Source organism: Ovis canadensis, chromosome 5, assembly GCF_042477335.2.
Source record: "Ovis canadensis isolate MfBH-ARS-UI-01 breed Bighorn chromosome 5, ARS-UI_OviCan_v2, whole genome shotgun sequence".
NCBI classification, from domain to species: domain Eukaryota; kingdom Metazoa; phylum Chordata; class Mammalia; order Artiodactyla; family Bovidae; genus Ovis; species Ovis canadensis.
The window spans coordinates 33,564,083-33,589,508 of record NC_091249.1 but is presented as its reverse complement, the minus strand read 5'-3'; the positions used below and the strand labels follow the sequence as shown (position 1 = coordinate 33,589,508).

Here is a 25,426-nt window from a genome sequence, read left to right as displayed (position 1 = left end):
AAGTCCCAGGTGAGCAGATCAGCCAAGCCTGTCTCTGTGGCCTGTCACTCGGGGCAAGGGAGGGGTCTGGTTAAACTGTCCAATTAGCAGCGGCTGGGAGGAGTCCAGACAACCAGAATCGGGATAGGATGGGACCAGGAGAACAGTCGTCCATCAAGGCGGGGAGGAAGAATTAACGTCCAATCAGAGCGCGGGCCCCAGAAAGCCGTCCAATCAGGGCACGCTACGGGTGCGCTTCCAGCCCCGGGAAGTTTCTCTCATCCTCCGCGGCACTGGTGTGAACTAGTCCCGGCGTTATCTGGTGTCCTGTCCCAGTCGCTCTCACTAACCGAGGTCGCAGGGCACGCTTTGGAGAACCCGGAACGAGGAGAAGATGGTGAGTGCATGGGTCAGGGCCCTAAGAGAGAAAAGTTCCGGTTTGGACAGACCGGAACTTACCGAAGATGACGGCTGGCCAGGGTCTACCCGCGACCCACCCACGGGGTTCCAGCCCGAGTTCCCTCCTCGGCCGCGGGGTGGGGACCCAGAGTCCTGTCCCGGGGTCTCGACCCGAGTCTCCCGAGTCCTGACGTCCTGTTGCGCGTCCCGACACAAGTTCTCCCTCGGTTGCGGGGTGGGGACCCAGCATCTTGTCCCGGGGTCCCGCAAGGAAGGGACCCGACGTCCTGTTCTGGGTCCCGACCCATTTCCCCCCTCGAGGTGGGCGGCGGCGGGGACCCGGCGTCTTATCCCGGGGTCCCGACCAGAGTTCCCCATCTCGACCGTGGGATGGGGACATGGCGCTTTGTCCTGTTATTGCGCGCGGTCCAGGGCGTCAGGACACAGCCTGTGGTCCCGTGGGCGTCGGAGGGAGGACAGGACGGCTCCCAACGGGCCGTTAGGCTCAAAGGGAGGCGGGGGCGGGGGTGCTCCTCCCTGAACCTCACAGATAAGTCCGGACTAGTGGAGGAGACTGTATGATAAAGAAACACTGTTGCAATAGGGCAGAGGCTCCAACCACACCGCAAAGGACTTTCGTCTTCAATGAGAGGAGGGGGACCAGGAGGGAAGTTGGGCGAGTGAGGCGCACGGATTCCGAGACCAGCGTGGCTGTGTTGAGTCCAGCTCAGCAACGTAGAGCGAGAGACGGGTGCCCGCAGGGCATAAGGAAACACAGAATAGAAGGAAAGATGGGACCGGGGAACTCAAGACCTCGAGGATCAAGAGCCCCGACATTCAGTGCCGCATCACTTTTATTATTTTATTGAGCTTCTTGGTTTGCAGAAAGTATCTGTTTTTTAAGATAACATAAGTTTCCCATGTCCCCAGTTAATGTTTTTCTTTTGAACTTCGATGTTATTTTCTGTACAAAGGGCACCATATGGCTGGGAGCAAAGATCCCCGCAGGAACATCAGAGAAACAATCAGTGCGTGTGCAAGCAGCTTTCTGACTTGTGCTGACCGGGCATTGCTAAGTCTGCACTCCTCTCTCTCCATTTGCTCAAGCAGGTCACTCTGACCCCAGCCAATCAGCGCATGTACTCTGGTTATTTTTTGTTGCTGTTTCCTGTTATTTTTTCTCATGGTTTTGCAAAGACATCTGGAAAATGTTTTCCCACATGGCTGGACTGGATAGGGCTCCTGTTCTCTGAAGAAGCTGACTAGGGGTTTGTTCTGAACCTCAGTGTTGCTCAGACATGGGGGCGACCGAATTTTCAGGAAGGAACCTGTGGGGAAGAGTGTCCTAATGTGGGGTAAGAAATGGGACATAGAGAACTTGGTCAAGCCCAAATTTGTGGGACCACGGACTTCCTGGTGCCAAAGGTAAAATGTCAAAGTGGGGCTGGCCTCTACATACCTGCAGGGAGCATCACAGAGTATCTTGTACTTTAGGAACTGACCCACAGTGACTTTCCCCACAAGTTGATTTCTGCCTCAGGAGGTCCCAATGCCCTCCTGTCTCGTGTAGAACAGCAATCAGTATTGAGTCTGCAAAGAAAAAAGTTTTATTTGGGGTCTTAAGAATTGCAGTTCGGGGGGACATGCATTTGAGTTGATGGAATACTATTTATGTTTTTGAGGCATGACAAGAAAATGTAAGCATATTGGGCTCTTCTAGTGTTGATTTGTGTGGCTCCATTAACCAGCAGACCTTCTCAAAGGGAGGAGTGTCTGCTCCACAAGAAAGATTTTTAAAAAGTATTCCTCCTCCCACCAGCAGTGTAACTCCAAGATAATATTCCTTTCCTAATCCTGTCAAGGGTCATGCTCATCTCCTGCAGATTTAGACTGTGTATTTTTGGTGAACTTTATGAGAAATGTCATTGTGTCATTTTGATGTATGTTCCTTTGTCTCAGAAATGTATATGACTTAGTGTTCTTGCCTGGACAATCCCAGGGACGGGAGAGCCTGGTGGGCTGCCGTCTACGGGGTTGCACAGAGTTGGACACAACTGAAGTGACTTAGCAGCAGCAGTAGCAGTAGGCCTTCCTTGGAAGTCCAGTGGTTAATACTCCATCTTTTAATGCAGGGCATTCAGGTTCACCCCTGGTTTAGGGAACCTAAGATCCCACAAGCAGCAGAGAGCGACCAAAAAAAAAAAAAAGGTATATGACTGCCTTAGACTTCTAGTAAGTGGAACAGTCCTCAGAGTTTTATAAGAAACTATCTCCTGGGTTATAATCCTTAGGTTGGCTTAAATAAAATTCTCTTATCTTCACTATTCGATTCACTGTTAATTTTTCATCAACAGCGTAAAACTGAATATCAGGCTTATTAAAGGAAAAGCCATAGGGCTGTTAAAGTTGCCTGGAATGAATTATGGTAGACACTGACACAGGGAACCAAATATTTGTCCTTGAGAGAGAGGCTGTCGTGAGTTATTTAGGGGAAGGGTCCATTTAAGTATCTTGACTTTCTGAACCACTGGGCAAATGTTCTGGATGCCTGCATTAAGGCAGTAAGTAGTGAAAAGTTCAGATTCCTGCCTAAACCCCAGTTCTTCAGTGGCCTCCTGGCTCCAGTTTATAGCGCTCCCTTAGAAATACTGACTCCATTTTATTTTTCCTTTCACACCTGTCTCGTCCTGTCCTGGCTCCCGGACTTTGGGGGTAGCCCTGAACAGGGTGCACTGAAAGGAACTGAGTGGCACTTTTATGTTCGGGAAAGTGAAAGTGAAGTGAAGTCGCTCAGTCGTGTCCGACTCTTTGCGACCCCACGGACTGTAGCCTACCAGGCTCCTCTGTCCATGGGATTTTCCAGGCAAGAGTACTGGAGTGGATTGCCATTTCCTTCTCCAGGGGATCTTCCCGACCCAGGAATTGAACCGAGGTCTCCCGCATTGTAGACGGACGCTTTACCATCTGAGCCACCAGGGAAGTCAGAAAAAGGGGACTGCAACCTGTGAAGTGATGCTGTGTCCGGCTGGCCAAGGGTAGATTCGGCTCGGAGTTCACCGGCGCAGCCAAGTCTCCTGAAACATAATAAGCCAGGCAGTAAAGGGCTGAAGCCGACTACCCGTACTTCCGCCCTGCTTGGCCACGTGGCCTCCAGCCGGCCTGTCCCTCACAATCTAGTCCTTCACCAGTTGTCAATCAAGGCCCGGGAGGGGGTGCTTCCAGAGGCACATCCAATCAGGGACGGGGGTGGGCACGCTCGCCGACGTGATGACGTCGCTGTCCGCTGCCAGGGCGTCCCATCGCACCTACCTCGCGGGAAACTTGGTGTCCGCTTGCTGTCGCTCTGACCTGCCTGAGCCATTGGGCTGCAGGGCCACGGAGAGAGCCACCTGAATGCGCGGGGAGGGACTGAAATGGTGAGTGCATGGAGCTGGCGCTGAGACTGGCTGGGGCTGGTTCGAACTGGCCGGACGGTAGTCTCCACCGTCCACCTCGTTTCGCGTGCTGGCCTCCTATCCGGTCCTCGCGGGGCTCCCGGGTCCCAATTCGGGTCTCCGGCCCCCGACAGCGATGTGGGGTCTCGTGAGTTCCGACTGGGTCCTTGGCCTGTTGGATGTCTGGCTGAGGACGAGGCAACGTCCGGAGCGGGTGGTCGGGTTCTGGGGTCCTTCCCGGGACCTGACAGATGAACTCAAGTCCACAGTTGGTCGGAGAGACTCTATTGCAAATGCTGTTGCCAGAGCGCCGAGGCTCGGATCTCAGGGATGTGCCAGCCGCCAACCACACGGAAAAGTACTTTTCTGTGTGAGGAAGGCTCATTGACAGAATCAGAGGTCCTGTGGTCAGGGCATCCTCGGCCCAGTTCAAGGCGGGCTTGTTCTACCGCTCAGTGATCCTCAGTTTGGGAGTTGTAGGGGAAAGTGACCCAGAGTCAGGGGCATTTGGGAAGAGAAGCTTGGAGTAAAGTTTGGGATAAAAAAATAGAAGTTGATTTTTAAAATAACACTAGGAAAAATGGATTTATTGGGGAACAACAAAAAATTGCAATTAGGGACAGACGAGGTATAGCAAAAGCTATAAACAAGTCCAACAAACTTATGTATTGGGGAGAAAGGAGGGAATTGGGAGGGGTTGTATTGGTGTAATAAAATCCATGGAGAAAATGGAAAATTCAATTTTTCTCATTGGCTAGTTGCTGGGGTAGCCAGTGTCTTGAGAAGATGCAGTGTATGTACATGTTTTTCTGTTGGGTGCTGTAATTGATGATTCTTTCTTGTTTTCCATTTTTCTCTTCAAATCTGCAATCCACAGTTCTTCCTCCAATTGATGTCAAGTGGTACTGGGTGAGACTCTTCCTTCTGGCTCCACCCTTGATTTTTTTTAGGTAGTTTTCACTTTCTTAATTTTCACATGGGCCGTTGAGAACACTTGGTCAAGACTGTGGCACTGAAACAACCCAAACCTTTTAACAAGAGACTTTTATTCCAATGAGTTATTCCAGAGGGAGAAGGGTCTGTTCCACCAGACACAGGGGGCCCTCTGCAGGAGGGAGGACCTGTGACCCTAAGATCTGCAAGTGTCTCAAGAGCTGGGCAAGGAGAGTTTTCCTTTTACAGAGAGGAGTGACCAGAACCAGGAAGGGCCAGGTGTGGTGCTTGGATGGTAGATCCCTGAGGCCAGCCTGTCGTTAGGGGTCTGTGTGCTGGCTGGGATGAGCAGGCCAAAGTTCAGGGGGAAGTCAAGGGGCTGAACCAGTTTGGCCAACAAGCACTTGTTCTGCGTGGTCACTGGGGCAGGCAGGTCCCCTAATCACAATAAGGCGGAAGTGGGGCTTTGGGGTTGGGGGGCAGTATCTCGCCTTGCCCTAAATAAACAAAGGGTCTCCGTGTGAGTCTTTTCTGAATCAAGTGGGGCAGTTTCTTGCAGCTTCCCATTTTCCAGAACACCAAAGTGTGAGGGGTCCTTTCACCTTCCATACGTGTTTCCAGGAGCACAGAGCTCACAGAGGGTTCAGCGTTGTCCCCTGACATGGGGGAGCAGCCTCCTCTGGTCCAGCTCAGCATGAATAACTTCCCTTCCTCCAGCTTCCGGTTTCAGCAGGTATAAAATACTGGATTCTTCTTGCCTGGCTTCTCCTCAGTGAGGGTGGTAACATCTCAGGTCTCTGCTCTTTCCTGAAGGCTCGGGTTCTCCTGGGTTTTTGGGACTTAACCAGAGATGCCTCTGGGGAGAAGGGAATGTTCTGTCTTCCATTAGAATTGCCGGAAATGCAATGTGAAGTGGGTGGAGATGTGAGTGAAAAAAATTATTAGGAATCTTAGCAACTCTTCCATGAAGGGTGTCTGGTGCTGGTCCACTTCCTGTTATTAGTCAGTTAGCAGACACAGAAATTCTGGGAACAGTGACCTGTGCTATGGAGACTTGCTCACTTCTTTTTAGATGAGTCACAGCTTGTTGTTACGAGGAGTTAGTGAACTGATCCCTGTCTTCTCAAAGGGATGAGCAGTAACCAGTTTCTCGAACCAGAAACTTGCCCTAAAATTTCCCTCCCCTGCGTTATCCAGGAACACAGGAGGAAGCAGCAGTTTTGCAGATCCTCATTCACACACGGAGATGGGGCATCATGTCTCCTGTAAATGACCCAAAGCCAGTGCATCCCCTGGGGTTGGGGACAAGCTGAGCCTGGGAACGAGGGGAAGGTGCATGCCCTGGGGTCTTGCTGGTGCCCTTCCGCACATGGGTGGCCTCAGACCATAGAACCACCAGAGAAGGAGCTGTTAATGGCAGGAGGGTGGGGGGGGGGATCTACCTGCAGAAGTGCTGGGGGGTGATTTGTCCCCTAAGGCTGGCTGTTTCCTGACCTTTGCTTTGGGCCTCATCCAGGGAGTTGGTGGATTGTGAGGTGTGCGCCCTGAGTGAGTGTGAAGTGTGAGTGACATGGTGAAGTCTCCTTAGGTTCAACTGCTGCTGAGAGGGTGGATGAACTTGAGCGTTTCCTCCTGGTGAAAATTGAAGCTCAGAGGAGGGGCCTTTTTTTACCACCATGGGGAAGCTCAGTCCCTCCCCCTGCCCTGGGGCACCCCTTCGCCCCCAGTTCACACAGCTTTGACCTTCTGACTTGGGGTCTCCTGTGCACCATGGGCATGTGCATCAGGCTGCTGATCTGAGCGGCTCACGCTTGGCTGCTCTTCCCTTTTATTTCCTTGATGAGTCTGCCCTGTGTGTACAAGTGTGTAAGATATTTTTCTTCCATAACATGAAGGTGTAGGGTTTTGTTTTTTCAGATACACTTACTTATGTGTGTGTACAGTTTTCTAAAGAATTATTTACTTATTTTGGAGCTGTGCTGGGTCTTCATTGCTGACGTTTGGGCTTTCTCTAGTTGCAGTGAGCAGAGGCTTCTCTTGTGGTTCCCAGGCTCTAGAGTGCAGGCTCAGTTGTTGTGGCTCACAGGTGTAGTTGCCCCTCGGCTTGTGGGATCTTCCCAGACCAGGGATCAAACCCATGTCCCCTTCATTGGCAAGTGGATTCTTAACCTCTGGACCACCAAGGCAAGTCCTTTAAATCTATTGTTAATTTCCTATTGTGTCCTCTTTTTCTTTCTTTCTGGGACTCCAGTGATACTAATGTTTTGTGTTTGTCCCATGGGTCTCTTTATTTATTTTTTGTCTATTTTCTCTCTGTTGTTCAGATTGTTGTTGTTGTTCAGGCGCTCAGTCACGTCCGACTCTTTATGACCCCATGGACTGCAACACACCAGGGTTCCCTGTCCTTCACCATCTCCTGGAGTTTGCTCAAACTCATGACTATTGAGTAGGTGATGCCATCCAACCATCTCATCCTCTGTCATCCCCTTCTTCTCCTGCCTTCAATCTTTCCCAGCATCAGGGTCTTTTCCAGTGAGTCAACTCTTTGCATGAGGTGGCCAAAGTATTGGAATTTCAGCTTTAGCATCAGTCCTTCCAATGGATATTCAGATTTGATTTCCTTTAGGATTGACTGGTTTGATCTCCTTGCAGCCCAAGGGGACTCTCAGAAGCCTTCTCCAACGCCACAGTTCAAAAGCATCTGTTCTTTGGTGTTCAGCCTTCTTTATGGTCCAACTCACATCTGTACATGACTACTGGGAAAACCTTAGCTTTGACTAGAAGGACTTTTGTTGGCAAAGTAATGTCTCTGCTTTTTAATATGCTGTATAGGTTTGTTGTAGCTTTTCTTCCAAGGAGCAAGGGTCTTTTAATTTCGTGGTGCCAGTCACCACCTGCAGTGATTTTGGAGCCCAAGAAAATAAAGTCTGTCACTGTTTCCATTGTTTTCCCATCTATTTGCTATGAAGAGATGGGACCAGATGCCATGATCTTAGTTTTTTGAATATTAAGTTTTAGGTCAGCTTTTTCACTTTCCTCTTTCATCTTCATCAAGGGGCTCTTTAGTTCCTCTTCACTTCCTGCCGTAAGGGTGGTGTCATCTGCATATCTGAAGTTATTGATATTTCTCCCGGCAATCTTGATTCCAGCTTGTGCTTCATGCAGCCCGGCACTTGGTGTGATGTACTCTGTATGTAAGTTAAATAAAAGGGTGACAGTACACAGCTTTTGACATACTCCTTTCCCAATTTTGAACCAGTCTATTGTTCCATGTCTGGTTCTGTTGCTTCTTGACCTGTATACAGGTTTCTCAGGAGGCAGGTAAGGTGGTCTGGTATTCCCATCTCCTTAAGAATTTTCCAGTTTGTTGTGATCCACACAATCAAAGGCTTTGGTGTAGTCAGTGAAACAGAAGTAGATGTGTTTTTGGAACTCTCTTGTTTTTCTGTGATCCAGAGGATATTGGCAATTTGATCTCTGGTTCTTCTGCCTTTTTTCTAAATCCAGCTTATATATCTGGAGGTTCTTGGTTCACATACTGTTGAAGCCAGCCTAGCTTAAAGGATTTTGAGCATGACTTTGCTAGCTTGTGAAATGAGTACAACTGTGCAGTAGTTTGAGCATTCTTTGGCATTCCCTCCTTTGGGATTGGAATGAAAACTGACCTTCTCCAGTCCTGTGGCCCCTATTGAGTTTTCCAAATATGCTGGCATATTGAGTTCAGCACTTTAACAGCATTATCTTTTAGGGTTTGAAATAGCTCACTTGGAATACCATCACCTCCACTAGCTTTGTTTGTAGTGATGCTTTCTAAGGCCCACTTGACTTTGCATTCCAGGATGTCTGGCTCTAGGTGAGTAATCACACCATCGTGATTATCTGGGTCATTAGGATCTTTTTTGTATAGTTCTTCTGTGTATTCTTGGCTCCTCTTCTTAATATCTTCTGCTTCTGTTAGGTCTGTACCATTTCTGTCCTTAATGGTGCCCATCTTTGCATGAAATGTTCTTTGGTATCTCTGTTTTTCTTGAAGAGATCTCTAGTCTTTCCCATTCTTTTGTTTTCCTCTGTTTCTTTGCATTGTTCACTTAGGAAGACTTTCTCCTTGCTATTCTTTGGTACTCTGCATCAGATGGGTATATCTTTTCTTTTCTTTGCCTTTCGCTTCTCTTTTCTCAGCTATTTGTAAGGCCTCCTAAGACAACCATGCTGCCTCTTTGCCTTTCTTTTTCTTGGGGATGGCTTTGATCACTGCGTCCAGTACAGTGTTATCCATAGTTCTTCGGGCACTCTATCAGATTTAATCCCTTAAATCAGGTTGGTTAAATTCTGATGTCCTACCTTCAAGTTAATTGATTCTTTTCTCTATCATACTCATGCTGTATTTTAAACCATCCAGTTTTTTAGTTCAGTTACTATATTTCAGTTCTAAGTTTTCCATTTGGTTCTTCTTTGTAGCTTTTATTTCTTTGCTGAGACTTTCAATTTTTTATTTGTTTCAAGTGTGTTTGTAATTACTCATTGAAGTATTTTCTGTAACTTTAAAATCCTTGCCAGATAATTCCCTGTGTAATTTTGGTGTTGGTGTCTGTTGGTTGTCTTTGAGGTGTAGGTTTTTATTCATTGGTTGATTGATAGCACCTCCCAGCAGTCAGCCCCCTAGATGACGATTGTCCTGATCTTTTTTTATTCTTTGCAGCTTTGCAGTGTCCCTCATCACCAGCAGTGTTTTATTAGGTTTTGCTTCTGCTGCATTTGTAGTAAGTGAAGGTGACCAGTTCCACACCAGTAGCAGCATACAGAAGGCTTCTCTGTGGTTCTCAGTCCGTCTGTTTCAAACGTCATGTCAGAAGAAGGGCTCCCCCAGTTAACTCCTCCATCCAGTCCTCGTGGGGCTTGGGTTGTCTCACATTTAAAAAAAAATTTATTTGGCAGCTCATGGGGTCTTCAGTTGCAGCATGTGAACTCCCAGTTGCAGTATGTGGGACCTAGTTCCCTGACCAGGGATCAAACCCAGGTCCCCTGCATTGGGAGCATGGAGTCTTAGCCACTACACCACCAGGCAAGTCCCTCACATTTATTTTTTATTTGTCAGCAGTGCTGTTATTCTCCTTTTTGTCTCCCAACTCTAAGTGCAAGGTATAAATATTTTATATCTAAGAGAAAAATTGTGGGATTGTAGATTATGGATAAGTTAGAAATACTAGGAAGTGTAGAGGGGTGACTGGAATTGAGTGTTTATGCCATGCCATTTCTAGCACTTGGAGAATCCAGCTTAATTTTGTTCCTCTTTTGTGTCCATTTGTGTGAAATGGGGTCTGCTTGTGATTATAAATTGGTTTTTACTGATAACCATTGGTGGTGAGCGTTTCTTTCAATGGGTAATTCATCTTCTGTGAAATAGTTTCCTCACCTTGAACTCATTTGTATGTCTACTGATTTCTTATGTCTTATTTACATACTGTGGACATTCATCTTTTTTTCATTTCTAGGTATGGCAAATATGTTTTCCTAGATTGTGAGTTATCGTTTCTCTCAATTTTTTACTTTTTAAAATTCATTGTTGGGACTTCCCTGGTGGTCAAGTGGCTAAGACTCTGAGCTCCCAATGCAGGCGAGCCAAGTTCTATCCCTGGTCAGGGAACTAGACCCCACATGCCCCAGCCAAGACCCAACACAGCCAAATAAATAAATAAAAATAAATATTAAAAAAATAAATAAAATTCATTGTTAATTGGAGAATAATTGCTTTACAATGTTGTGTTGCTTTCTGCCTTACAAGAAAGTAAATCAGCCATAAATATACATATATTCCCTCCCTATTGAGCCTCCCTCCCACCCCCACCCCAATTCTGGGTAATTCTTAACTTTAATAGACTTGGATTGAATTTATCCATCTCTTCCTTTGTAGCTTACTCTTTTTTCCATATATAAGAAAACTCATCCTACACTCAAGTGTTTCCCTGTAGTGTCTCATAAAGTGTCCTGCTTTCTTCTTTCACAGTTAAGTCCACAGTGAATTGGTTATTGTACATGTAGTTATAAGAGAAAAGATTTCTTACTCCCCTGGAGATAGCCAGTGGCTGCTGCCCCATGTGTCAGTAGCCCCTCCCAGCAGCACGTGCCCTGGCATAGACCCTTCTGTGCATTGTGATTTTTTCCACGGGTGTATCTAGCCATCCTGTTAACGCCATCCTGTCATAATCACTGTAGTTTAAAACATTTCAATGTACATTAGGAAACATCCCACCACCTTACTCCATAGAAAATCCTGGTTGTTTTTAGAAATTCGTTTTTTATTTCAGTTTTTAGAAGTGGTTTTTAAGTCAAACAAAGCAGAACAAACCAACCCTAAAAGAAACCTTGTTGTGCACTGGAATGGTACTTTCATAATTCTTAAATGTTTGGGAGAAGGTGACATCATGGTCTCTTCTGTGGATATGGCTCACCTCTCCATTTCTTTCTTTTTACTATTGTCATTAAATGTTTTGGAATTTATCCACTAAAACATTTTTACAGACATAATTGAGAAAGAAAACTAGTATTAGTAACAATCAGTTTTTACTTTTAATTTAAAAAAAATGTTTTTTTACTGTGGCATGAGTCTAGCCCTGTTGTTTTGGTTATTACCCCAGTGCCCTTTTGACTGTCTCAAACCTTCTACCCATTACACTGCCAGTGGTAGCCCTGATGCAGTGCTGGGTGGAGTAAGGAGGGGACCAAATGAAACAGAGATGTGAGGAAGGCAAGGGTCTGGGCTGGGTGGCATTGAGAGAATGGGCTGGATGGCTCATGCTGGGACTCTCACTCATTTGGGGAGCTCATGGGGCAGTGGGGAGGGCTGCCTGGGATGGAGGAGCCAAGTAGGGCACATAGATGTGGGGGGAACACTTGGGCTGAGGGCCAGATGACAGCCTTCTGCTCCTGGGACACACACACACTCAGACACCACTCTCAGAAGAACACTTCGACACACATACCAATACGCTTCTTCACCTGCACCCTGCCCCCAGCTCCCTGTCTCTCACCCTGCTCTCCTTTTCTATCCCACTTATTCAGCATCTTTCAGGATTTGAAATAGCTCAACTGGAATTTCATCACCTCCACTAGCTTTGTTCGTAGTGATGCTTTCTAAGGCCCACTTGACTTCACATTTCAGGATGTCTGGCTCTAGATGAGTGATCACACCATCGTGATTATCTGGGTCGTGAAGATCTTTTTTGTACAGTTCTTCTGTGTATTCTTGCCACCTCTTAATATCTTCTGCTTCTGTTAGGTCCATACCATTTCTGTCCTTTATTGAGCCCATCTTTGCATGAAATGTTCCCTTGGTATGTCTAATTTTCTTGAAGAGATCTCTAGTCTTTCCCATTCTGTTGTTTTCCTCTATTTCTTTGCATTGATCACTGAAGAAAGCGATGGAATTCCAGTTGAGCTATTTCAAATCCTGAAAGATGATGCTGTGAAAGTGCTGCACTCAATATGCCAGCAAGTTTGGAAAACTCAGCAGTGGCCAAAGGACTGGAAAAGGTCAGTTTTCATTCCAATCCCAAAGAAAGGCAATGCCAAAGAATGCTCAAATTACTGCACAGTTGCACTCATCTCACATGCTAGTAAAGTAATGTTCAAAATTCTCCAAGCCAGGCTTTAGCAATACGTGAACCGAGAACTTCCTGATGTTCAAGCTGGTTTTAGAAAAGGCAGAGGAACTAGAGATCAAATTGCCGACATCTGCTGGATCATGGAAAAAGCAAGGGAGTTCCAGAAAAACATCTACTTCTGCCTTATTGACTATGCCAAAGCCTTTGACTGTGTGGATCACAATAAACTGTGGAAAATTCTTCAAGAGATGGGAATACCAGACCACCTGACCTGCCTCTTGAGAAATCTGTATGCAGGTCAGGAAGCAACAGTTAGAACTGGACATGGAACAACAGACTGGTTCCAGATAGAAAAAGGAGTACATCAAGGCTGTATATTGTCACCCTGCTTATTTAACTTCTATGCAGAGTACATCATGAGAAACGTTGGACTGGAAGAAACACAAGCTGGAATCAAGATTGCCGGGAGAAATATCAATAACCTCAGATAGGCAGATGACACCACCCTTATGGCAGAAAGTGAAGAGGAACTAAAAAGCCTCTTGATGAAAGTGAAAGAGGAGAGTGAAAAAGTTGGGTTAAAGCTCAACATTCAGAAAACGAAGATCATGGCATCTGGTCCCATCACTTCATGGGAAATAGATGGGGAAGCAGTGGAAACAGTGTCAGACTTTATTTTTTTCGGCTCCAAAATCACTGCAGATGGTGACTGCAGCCATGAAATTAAAAGATGCTTACTCCTTGGAAGGAAAGTTATGACCAACCTAGATAGCATAGTCAAAAGCAGACACATTACTTTGCCGACTAAGGTCCGTCTAGTCAAGGCTATGCTTTTTCCAGTAGTCATGTATGGATGTGAGAGTTGGACTGTGAAGAAGGCTGAGCGCTGAAGAATTGATGCTTTTGAACTGTGGTGTTGGAGAATACTCTTGAGAGACCCTTGGACTGCAAGGAGATCCAACCAGTCCATTCTGAAGGAGATCAGCCCTGGAATGTCTTTGGAAGGAATGATGTTAAAGCTGAAACTCCAGTACTTTGGCCACCTCATGCATTGACTCATTGGAAAAGACTCTGATTCTGGGAGGGATTGGGGCAGGAGAAGAAGGGGACGACAGAGGATGAGATGGCTGGATGGCATCACGGACTCGATGGACGTGAGTCTGAGTGAACTCCGGGAGTTGGTGATGGACAGGGAGGCCTGGCGTGCTGTGATTCACGGGGTCACAAAGAGTCGGACATGACTGAGCGACTGAACTATCCAGCATAGCCAGATAACATTTATAGTGTTGTTTATGGTCTATCTTCCTGCCGGAAGGCAAGCTCCAGGAAGGCAGGGTGGTTGGCCTGCCTTGTCCACTGCTATGTGTCCACCTCCTTAGGCTTAAGTGCTCAGTAGGTAAGAACCTGGTGGCTCAGGTGGTAAAGAATCTGTTTGCAATGCAGGAGAATTGGGTTTGATTCCTGGGTCAGGAAGATTCCTTGGAGAAAGGAATGGCAACCCGCTCCAGTATTCTTGCCTGGAGAATTCCATGGGCAGGGGAGTCTGGCGGGCTACAGTCCATGGAGTTGCAAAGAATGGAACACCACTGAGCACAGATGCACGCAGATAAGAACTGAGCGAACAAGTGATCCCTGCAAATCACAGTCAGGTGTGTGCCACCTGGTGCCTACGCAAACATGCCCAGTGGCCCACAATACTGCCACAGATGTTCTCAGACACTGATGTTCTCAGTCACATGCATGCAGGCGCTTGCTCACCCCCAGACCCACATATCCATGCAACACAGAGGTACACGGGACCTTGCTGCCACTCACAGGTTCTTTCAGATTCACGCCCAACTGTCCAGGTTCCAAGGCTTGTCCTCCTGCAGACACACACCAACATGTCCCTCCTCCCCACCCTCTCAGCTTTTAAAAGTTGATTATATTTTTAAAAGATCTGTTTAAACATTTACATTTCATCTGCTTGTTTTGCTTGATCAAAATACATTGAGATTTGTTTTTGTGAGTTTGCAGTCTGCAGTATGATACTGCCAGTGGGCATTTGTGAGTTCTGATAATGTTTTTAAAGTTCATTGATTATTTTTTGCTACCGATCAGTACTTCCTTCCTCTTGTTGCCAGTAATATTCCATTGTGAGGTTAGACTGAATTTGTTTCTGAGTTGTTCCCATGTTTTAGCTGTCACAACTCATGTGTGTGTGTGTGTCTGTGTGTATTCGTTTCTGTGTTGCTGTTTTACTTTCACCTCTCTTGGGTAGATAGCTAGCTAGAGTGGAATTGCTGTTATATGGTGCTGTGTTAATAATCTTCAGGATTTGCTGGACTGTTTTCCAAAGTGGCTTCACTATTTTACCTTCTCTCCAGCAGTGGTTGAGGGTTCCAAGTTCCTCACATCCTTGCCAACACTTGCTTGTCTGTCTTACAGCTCTCCTGGTGGGTATGAAGAAGTATCTGTGGTTTTCATTTGCATTTCCTTGATGACTATTGTCCCCCTTTTTTTGTTTCCTTTGGCCACACCTCACAGCTTGAGGGATCTTAGTTTCCTGACTAGGAAGCCAACTGAGCAATCAGGCAGTGAAAGCGCTGAGTCCTAACCCCAGGACCGCTAGCAAACTCCCTAATATTCCACATTTTCAGGAGTTTGATTAGCAAACCCCAGTTGCAGCCCAAGGTGAGGTAGCCTTGTCTTTGTAGCTGATATAGTAAAAATTTTATCATTTAGATTTCCAGAATATATCTTTGATTAAGATTCTAATTTATAAAAATGATCATTTGCTTTGTATTTCAGAGGTGTGGTGTCAGCCTATATTGTCCTAAAGATAATAATTAGGTGGGTTTGTTTTTCTCTCTGTTCAAGTTACCTTCGACTCTGTTGCCATCAGATCTTCTGCAGCTCTTCTTTGTGGGGCATCTTCCTTGTACTCTGGGCACTTGGTTATTTATCTGAGAGACCCTGCTGGCTCGACCAATCCCTCAGGAGCCAGGCCTCCTCTTAACCCGTCATTAACTCCATGGTTGTCCCAGGCCCTGGACCCTGACCTGTGTCTGTGCCCTTGGTGTCCACTTGATCTTGATAGAGAGTTGTGTGTATGTTTCTGTCAGATATGAGGGGACCAGACCAGGCTTTTATACGCTGTTTCAGTCAAAGTGAAAGTTGTTCAGATGCAGCAGTCCTGGAAAATCTGTGTCTACAACCTCCTGACAGTATGCTCCCATTCTTGGAGAATCAAGAAAATGATTTGCAAGCAGGCCACATATCCATTTCCAAGTCATCTGAATGATGATTTCATTTTCAGTACTTGTCCAGCCTTATGATCTGCTCTGTTTCATTAAAAACAGTTCTTTTTTATTATATGTTTATCAGTTATTGCTGTTACACTTTGCTTCAGTGTCCAGCACTCACCATCACTGAGGAACCTGCATTAGGTTTGCTGGCATGTGATCATTTCCTGCAAGAGTGTGAGCTCACGAGTCCTAGGAACTGAGTCCAGTTCCTGCCTGTTGGCCTCCCCATCCTTCCACACTCGGGGGTGAAGGAGGAGCCTTGCTGACACAGAACATGTGGCTGTTTCAGGACTCAGTGGTCTTTGAAGACGTGGCTGTGAACTTCACCCTGGAGGAGTGGGAACTGTTGGACCCTGCTCAGAGGAAGCTCTACAGAGACGTGATGCTGGAGACCTGCAGGAACCTGGCCACTGTGGGTGAGGACGGCTTCCTCCCTGCACTAAGTCTTTAGCGAACAGTTACTCCTTTCTTATGAGTGATGAGGATGGGAATATTTTGAAAAAAATGGCAAACATGGTCCCCACCTTTTTAGAACCTACCTAGAATAGATGGCTTTTCCATGACAGTGTTACTATACTGAATTGATTTTTATTACTCTTGATCAGAATCGTGAGGCTCCCTAATTTCACAACTGTGAGCACGGTCTCCATTGTCACCTTGGGGCAGTGAGAGCAGCATAATGGTTTTCACCCTGTGAAAGTTATCCTGTGATCAGTACACATTTGAGATGATCTCGCTGCAGTTAAACCTACACTTAACCTGTCCTCCACCCTCCCCATGAGGAGCATTCTCTAGGAGCATTTTGGCAGCTGCACTCTGTCCCACCTCCCTGGGGCAGCTGGGTCCATGGACTTCATCCAGGGCCTCTGTACCTGCGATCACCAGGGACCACACCTGCTCAGGAGGAGCATGTTCTGGGTCAGGGAGGGATATTTGGATGTACCCGTTAGGAGCACAACTCAGGTCTCTGAGAAGGTGATAGGTGTCATTAACTTGGCTTCCCTCTTGGAGTTTTCATCCATTCTTGTCCACTTGAAGTCTTTTTGGAGCTCCTCTGATAAAGGGATCATTTGGGAAAGTGCGTTTTGCCCAGTTCCTTTCTACTTTACTTCTGTGAGGTACTTATTAGTGAAGAGACTGCCATTTTGACTCATTTTCCCTATGATGGCCATCACTCTCTCCTTGGGTTCAGTGTATATATTAATATAGCTTACAGAACTCAGAGAAACATGCTTCTTACTAGATCACAGGTTCATTATTAAAGGATATAATTCAGGAATAGCTAGATGTAAGAAATGCATCTAGATTAGAAAAGGAGTTTCCGTGCTTCTCCACGTGCCAGTCTCACCACATCTCTATGTGTTCACCAACCCAGAAGCTCTCCAAACCTCTTTTTCATACCTTCATTACATAAGCATGGTTGATGAAGTCACCGGCCATTGCCAGTTGATTTGATCTCTAGCTGCTCCCCCACCCCTAGAGGTTTTGGAGGTGCTGGGGGATATGGGTGGGACTGAAAGTTTCAACCCTTTAATCACGTGGTTGTCTTTATTGGCAATTAGTCCTATATTTAAGTTCTTTGCAACAGTTTCTTTCATTAATATAAACTCAATTGGGATGGAAAAGGCTTGTTATGAATCATAGGAAACCTATTTCACCTTTCTGATCCTGAAGCATTTTCTGGAAATGAGCACAAGAGACTACATATTATTCTGTTGCTTTTATTGCTCAGGAAATTCCAAGGGTTTTGAGATCCCTGAGCAGGAAACTGTGGATAAGGACCCAGTTTGAGAAGTACATGTTGGTCATCTCAGTGACCAAATATGTGTGTGTGTGTGTGTGTGTGTGTGTGTGTGTGTGTGTCTGATAGATCACAATATCACACATCGCCTTTCTTCCTTTATAAAATTATTTTATGTTTTTGAATGAGTCTATGGAGAGAAATCTAGATATGATCTCTCTTTCCTTTCCCCCACCATTTCTTTCTCAATGATTTAATTGTGCTTCCAATTATTGCAGGTTCTTGCCCTCAAGTTAAGGTCAGTGTATCAAGTCCTCAGTGGGATATTTTGGAGACTGAACTATGCATTGAACGGGAAGTTGTAAGATTCACAAGAAATGATTCTAGATCTGATTTGGGAGAAAACTGGGCATTTCATAACCTACAAGATCAGCATCTAACTCAGGAGAGGCGTGTGAGGTGAGTGGCACTCCCACAGGGAGAAGGGGGATGAGGGATCTCAGCAGAGTGTTAGACTCATGTGATGGTAAAGAAAGGTGTAAACTTAGCTAAACAATTGTAAAGTTAGCTAATAAACAATTGTGTACTCAGAAATTTTACAAACAATACTTTTATAAGTGTGCTATAGATACTGAGCATCAGAAACTTAATTCAGTAGGAAACAATGATTAGAAAACCTCATGTAAAGAACACTGAAAGTTATGGCTCTCTTTGAGCCCTCAGCCAGAGCATTAACCTTTGTTGCACGTTGTCACATTGCAGAGTGCTGAAAACATGCCCATTCATTGAAAATCACAAATATATAGTCAGAATAATAATGAATAACCATATCATTAATCCCTAATAATTCACTTTCTGTTTTGACCAGAAATCATTTGGTGGAAAGTCTCTGTGAAGGTAAAGATCATCAATCTCTAAAAACGCCAAACAGGATTATAGATCTTACTGTGCATGGGAGTTATCAGACTAAAATTCAGCCTCATCAATGCATTACATGTGGAAAAGCCTTCACGGATCATTCTTTCAAGAAGAATCAGCAAAAGTCTCACATTGGGCCAAAACCTTATACATGTGAGGAATGTGGACAAACCTGCAACTGTGTTTTGTGCCTCAGCCCTGCTGGGGAAACAGACTTTATGGAGAAACCTGATAAATGTCAAGATGCTGGGAGAGCATCTAAGAGATGCATGAAGAGTCACAGTAGTAAACAATCTTTAGACTGTAAAAAATCTGGAAAAGCTCTCACTTTTCAGGGACATAAGAGAGGTCAGTATGGCCAGAAAATCTATGTGTGTGATGTGTGTGGGAAATCTTTCAGTTATTATTGCCAACTTAAACGGCACGTGAGAACTCACACTGGAGAGAAACCCTATAAGTGCAAAGAATGTGGGAAAGCTTTTACTGGCATCTCACACTTCCGAGAACATGTCCGAATGCACACTGGAGAGAAGCCCTATGAGTGTAAGCAGTGTGGCAAGGCTTTCAGCTGGTGCACTTATCTTCGGGAACACATGCGAACACACAGTGGAGAAAAGCCCTATGAATGTAAGCAGTGTGGGAAAGCTTTCCCTTATCTCAAATCCTTGCAAGGACATGTGAGGATACACACAGGAGAGAAGCCTTATGTGTGTAATGATTGTGGGAAATCCTACAGTTGTCCTAAGTACTTCAGAAAACACGTGAAAACACACAGTGGAGTAAAACCCTATGAATGTACAGAATGCAGGAAAGCATTCATCACTTCTTCATCCCTTCGAGAACACATGAAAACACACAGTGAAGAGAAGCCTTACCAGTGCCAGCAGTGTGGGAAAGCCTTCAGGTATCCGAGATCTTTGCAAGGACACATGATAACTCACAGTGAAGAGAAACCGTACGAATGTCAGCAGTGTGAAAAAGCCTACAGGTGTCTCATATCCCTGCAGAGACACATGAAGATGCACACTGGCGAAAAATTCTGAATACGAAGACTGGTGGGAAAGACTTCTCCCTTAAAACCTTATAAATGAAGCAGTCAAGGGGGAGAGACATTATGAATGGAAAGAATGCAGGGAAAGCCTTCAGCACTTCGTTTATTTTGTACTTGAAAACTCAGGGTAGGATGAATTTTTTTAATGGAAATAAATATAGTTTTTCCTTATAAGTGCCTCATCCTGAATAGGGATCCCAGTGTGTTAATTTCTAGTTCATGTTGCTGATCTGAACACTTAAGATAGTAATCATCGCTCTATGTTCCCATCATCTTTACTACTTGTGTTTTGTTACCTTGGACATTAAATAGACAATTATATACTACATGTCTCAGTGTCATTACAATGCCTTTTGAACCCAGAGTGAAAGTATGTGTGTGTGTGTGTGTTTCATGTGGTATCAGTTTAGATGAAAATATTTTTGATCTTTACTTTGCCAGATGTTCATAGTATGTGATCATAATATTGTTGAAAAGTCTTTTCTCATCCACTGTTATAGATACTGGAATTTCCTGACTCAGTATTTACCTTCCGCTGGAGTCTTTATACTGAAAGGCATATCTTCCATGTTTCTTTTTTGCTAGTAGATACTGTATCTGTGTTCCTCACAGTAGTCAGTAATTTTGGAAGTTCTTGAAAGACCTTCTGTCTTGCCTGGTAATGTTTGTAATTTGGCCTCTGCTCATTGTCCTTGACCTTAGTTAGAAATTGGACACAAAACACTGAGTTAAGAAGAATGACTTGTTGGCAGGGAGATGAAAGCTGCTCTCTAGATGATTCTACTGAACTGTGTTGTCATCTTGGGTAAGGTGGGAAACTGTATATCCAGAGTGCTTCTGTTAGTGATTGTGAGTTAAAGTTCTTGAGAAGAGGAAGATGCATGAAGTCTGGAGCTGGAGTGAGGAAGCCATGGTTCTCAGCTCTTCTGTACCCTCAGGAGACAGAGCTGCAGGGCAGCCTGGTGGCCTGAACTCCAGCACTGCTTTCTCACTTCTGGCTCTGCCTGTGTGGAACAGCCTGAGTCAGACACATGTTTGATGTTAGTTACCTGCTGGGCAGTAGTGTGGACTGTGCTCAGCAGTGTGGACAAGGCCCCTCATCGTGGGTCCTCTTTGGTTTTCAGGTTCACACAGTTCCCTGCATGTTCCTGTGGCTCTTTGGGGCCCATCAGGCCACTTCTTCAGGCTTCCGAAGATCCCTCAGTAATTTTCTCATATCATGTGGCCCTCTTCATGTCCAAGGATTCTTCTAATTACATGATTTCTGTGGGAAGAATCTTGTTCCTCTAATAGGGGATGTTTCCTTCCTCCACCATGGCAGATGTAATACAGCAGCCACAGATGTGGGAAACCTCTTCCCTGGCTGCATTGTTGAGAGGCTGTAATGACACTGCATTTGTTGTTTTGAATACTTCCATAATTGAGATAAGCACTTTTGCATATATTTAGCCCCTGTAAACATCTTCTCTTATAGCTGGCTGCTCTAAATTATAAACCTACTATGTTTAATAGTTTTACATTTTTATATGAACTCTGCTATTTTCTGTCGTCAGATGTTTTCTTCACGTGTATCCGGCTGAGAAACTGACTCACTAGTTTTAGCCATGTCTCAATTTGAAACAAATGAAAAGGGGAATTTATTCCCAATTATAGATTGAGACTGGTTTGACCTGGGCCCCTTTGCTGCAGTGCTTTCAGCTCAACAGACAGCTCCCTGGAACAACAGGATACAGAGAAACTATATGGGAAACTAAAAATAACTGCACATATGAGCAGTTGGGGCAAATTACCAACAAGATACAAAATGAACAAAAACCCAGCTGCCACTTCTGAGGTGTTGGGGTCAAAAGCAAGGTCCTATGCATGATCCCTCCCCAGCACCCACAGGGGGAGAGACCCACTGAGCCACTCTTAGGGCTGACCCCTAAGAGTGACCCACCCTGACCCCTTTTAAGGGACCAGCACACCACCCCTCCAAGATCCAGCAAGGGCACCTGTTACTTGTTTTCACTCCCTGCTTCTGCAGCTGGAGTGCCAGTAATTCAGTCTCTTGCCTGAATTCTTCATCTGGCCTAGCAACTTCTGTTGAAGAGTCCAAGGACCTGAATCAGTAACAAAAATAAAAACATTGAGAAAATTGAATAAAATATGGTCAGAAAGAAAATGGTTAAATATGGCACATACAAAGCAAATGTCAGCAACTAATTACATATTCAAGTATAAACTGGTTCTCCACCAGGAGTAATTCTGCCCCTGGGGGGATGGGGGGGACTTTGGTGGTGTCTATTGTCACCCTGCTTATTTAACTTATATGCAGAGTACATCATGAGAAATGCTGGACTGGAAGAAACAAGCTGGAATCAAGATTGCCGGGAGAAATATCAATAACCTCAGATAGGCAGATGACACCACCCTTACGGCAGAAACTGAAGAGGAACTAAAAAGCCTGTTGATGAAAGTGAAAGAGGAGAGTGAAAAAGTTGGCTTAAAGCTCAACATTCAGAAAACGAAGATCATGGCATCCAGTCCCATCACTTCATGGGAAATAGATGGGGAAACAGTGGAAACAGTGTCAGACTTTATTTTTTTCGGCTCCAAAATCACTGCAGATGATGACTGCAGCCATGAAATTAAAAGACGCTTACTCCTTGGAAGGAAAGTTATGACCAACCTAGATAGCATATTGAAAAGCAGAGACATTACTTTGCTGACTAAGGTCCATCTAGTCAAGGCTATGGTTTTTCCTGTGGTCATGTATGGATGTGAGAGTTGGACTGAAAAAGGCTGAATGCCGAAGAATTGATGCTTTTGAACTGTGGTGTTGGAGAAGACTCTTGAGTCCCTTGGACTGCAAGGAGATCCAACCAGTCCATTGTGAAGGAGATCAGTCCTGGGATTTCTTTGGAAGGAATGATGCTAAAGGTGAAACTCCAGTACTTTGGCCACCTCATGCGAAGAGTTGACTCATTGGAAAAGACTCTGATGCTGGGAGGGATTGGGGGCAGGAGGAGAAGGGGACGACAGAGGATGAGATGGCTGGATGGCATCACAGACTCGATGGACGTGAGTCTGAGTGAACTCCGGGAGTTGGTGATGGACAGGGAGGCCTGGCGTGCTGCGATTCATGGGGTCGCAGAGTCAGACACGACTGAGCGACTGAACTGAACTGAGAGTTTTGAACATCATGACTGACTGGGCAGGGGCTGCTACTGGAGCGTGCCTAGGGGCTGGGATTGCTGCTCCACACCCTACAGTGCACAGGACATTCCCACCAAAAAGCCATCTGGTACCAAATGTTGAATCTAAGAAACCCTGTTGTATAAAAACTGAATCTTAAAAATAACATTGCAGATACTTCCTTGGCAGTCCAGTGGTTAAGACTCCCCACTTACAGCACTTCCAGTGCAGGGGCATGGGTTTGATAACCTGGTCCAGGAACTAAGATCCCACATCCCCCATGTTGCAGATGAATTTAAAAAATAACATTGCAGGAAGAGTGGGGAAGGGGAAAGCTGGAAGTGAATATGCACAATAGGACTGTTAACAGTTTTTCAACACATTTAAAAAGAAATCCTATGTACACACAGACTACAAAACAACATGTCAAATTAGAAATGGCCACCTCTAGGCAGGGAGGAGGAGGAATTATCTGTACTGTTTTACAAATGCATATGACAAATATGGCTGAAAGATAAAATGTGTAATACTTCTCTACACTTCTTTGAGTTGTCTCATTAAAAAGCAAATATGTAAATGGTGATTCATTTAGATTAAAGAATTACTTTGGATCTGAAAGAAAATCATTTCTCTTTGAAAATTCACAATAATAAGAGGACTCTCCTGGCAGTCCAACTCCACCCTTCCACTGCAGGTGGCACAAGCTCGATCGCTGGTATGGGAAATAAGATCCCACGTGCTGTCGGGTGTGACCACAGGAGAAAATAATATGATACCTAATGAATATCTGGGGTTTTTCTAGCAGGTTAATGGTAAAGAATCCGCTTGCCAACACAGGAGATCTGGATTCCATCCCTGGCTTGGGAAGATGCCCTAGAGAAGGAAATGGCAACCCACTCCAGTAGTCTTGCCTGGAGTATCCCGTGGAGAGAGGAGTCTGGCGGGCTACAGTCCAAGAGGTCTCAAAGGAGAGGGACACGACTTACTGACCAAACAATGAATGTCTGCTCCACATCGTGCATTACTTAAACAGGGTTTCTTGGTATCTGCTGTATTAAGCACTGGGGATAATTCTGAGTGGTAAGTGCAGCCCCATTCAGTATAGGGTGTTAAGAAGCACCCCTGGCTTCCACCCACTAGATGCCAGTAACCCCACCCCCACCTGTCATGTGGGAGAAAATGTCTCCAGATAGTGTCAAGCCTGATGGGACAAAATTGCCCCAGGGATGAGAAGTCACTGATCTAGACCATTCATTTGATACTAGTCTTTTCTCTCAAATCCATGGTCAAAACTGCTGTCCTGCTACCTGCACTTAAGGGGGGGTCTAAGACTTTAGTGATATTTAACTTCTATGCAGAGTACATCATGAGAAATGCTGGGCTGGAAGAAACACAAGCTGGAATCAAGATTGCTGGAAGAAATATCAATAACCTCAGATATGCAGATGACACCACCCTTATGGCAGAAAGTGAAGAGGAACTAAAAAGCCTCTTGATGAGAGTGAAAGAGGGGAGTGAAAAAGTTGGCTTAAAGCTCAACATTCAGAAAATGAAGATCATGGCATCTGGTCCCATCACTTCATGGGAAATAGATGGGGAAACAGTGGAAACAGTGTCAAACTTCATTTTTTGGGCTCCAAAATCACTGCAGATGGTGACTGCAGCCATGAAATTAAAAGACGCTTACTCCTTGGAAGGAAAGTTATGACCAACCTAGATAGCATATTCAAAAGCAGAGACATGACTTTGCCAACAAAAATCCATCTAGTCAAGGCTATGGTTTTTCCAGTGGTCAGGTATGGATGTGAGAGATGGACTGTGAAGAAAGCTGAGCACCGAAGAATTGATGCTTTTGAACTGTGGTATTGGAGAAGACTCTTGAGAGTCCCTTGGACTGCAAGGAGATCCAACCAGTCCATTCTAAAAGAGATCAGCCCTGGGTGTTCCTTGGAAGGAATGATGCTAAAGCTGAAACGCCAGTACTTTGGCCACCTCATGCAGAGTTGACTCATTGGAAAAGACTCCTGATGCTGGGGGGGATTGGGGGCAGGAGGAGAAGGGGACGACAAAGGATGAGATGGCTGGATGGCATCACCGACTCGATGGACGTGAGTTTGAGTGAACTCGGAGAGATGGTGATGGGCAGGGAGGCGTGGCGTGCTGCGATTCATGAGGTCGCAAAGAGTCGGACACAATTGAGCAACTGAACTGAACTGAAGACTTTAGTATGAGGATGACCACCACGATGACGAACTGACCCTATATAACACTTTACTGAGTACTTCCTAAATGCTGGTACTGTTATGTACGCTCGACATATTCAAACTACAGGCATCTTATCTTTGTGGTTCCCAAGGAAATAGGACCTGAGTCCACGATGCCCTCCAGAGCCGAAGTTAACACATTTGCACGTGGCCTGCTTTGCTCTGAGCCAATGGAAACTACGCTGTATCTGCATCTCATCTACACGCACACCTCCGAAACCCTAAAGTGGGTCTGATCTGGGTCCTACAGAGGGTCAAACAGTCTCGCGCCCCCAACCAAAGCCACGGGAGTTCACTCCCGTGCCACCAGCCTCCAACTGACCGGCAATTCGAACTTCTAACAGTTCTGCCCTTTGAACTGTGTCCCGCCCTTTGATGCATTCCCGGCGCCGCCTGCCATTCCTCCAGACTCGGCCGGAGCAGACACAGGGCCAGCCTTGAGGTGGAGACAGGAAAATCCTCCCTCAGAGGAGGCAGCCTGGCGGGTGAAATTAAACGCAGTGCCGCCGCCGCCGACTCCCAGAACACCGCTCCTGCTTCCGGCTCCGGGGCTGCTGATAGCGGAAAAAAGGGCAGGCCCAGGGCTTGGGATTGGTGGAGCCTCAAGGATGGCCGGGCCAACCGTATCCTCCAATCGCCGAG

The 25,426-nt window shown here is 45.7% G+C and overlaps 1 protein-coding gene and 1 long non-coding RNA gene across 2 annotated transcripts; one reads left to right on the top strand and one right to left on the bottom strand.

The window, feature by feature from the left end:
- Positions 1–99: 99 nt before the first annotated feature.
- Positions 100–19,666, top strand: LOC138441095 (zinc finger protein 77-like). Its single transcript, XM_069591571.1, has 4 exons — positions 100–376; positions 15,923–16,049; positions 17,653–17,833; positions 18,243–19,666. Exons 1-4 carry the CDS (start codon positions 374–376, stop codon positions 19,333–19,335), a joined length of 1,404 nt encoding a protein of 467 aa, XP_069447672.1. The 5' UTR covers positions 100–373; the 3' UTR covers positions 19,336–19,666.
- LOC138441111 (uncharacterized) lies at positions 19,429–25,328 on the bottom strand. Its single transcript, XR_011257245.1, has 3 exons — positions 25,107–25,328; positions 21,338–21,445; positions 19,429–21,057 (listed from the first exon to the last, which is right to left on the bottom strand). It is a non-coding gene; the product is annotated as an uncharacterized lncRNA (long non-coding RNA).
- Positions 25,329–25,426: the final 98 nt, after the last annotated feature.

Bases quoted from the DNA above. Each gene is read 5' to 3' on its own strand.
- LOC138441095 (XM_069591571.1), top strand. The intron at 16,050-17,652 runs GTGAGGACGGCT...CAATTATTGCAG, and splicing joins CAGGAACCTGGCCACTGTGG to GTTCTTGCCCTCAAGTTAAG. The intron at 17,834-18,242 runs GTGAGTGGCACT...TGTTTTGACCAG, and splicing joins ACTCAGGAGAGGCGTGTGAG to AAATCATTTGGTGGAAAGTC.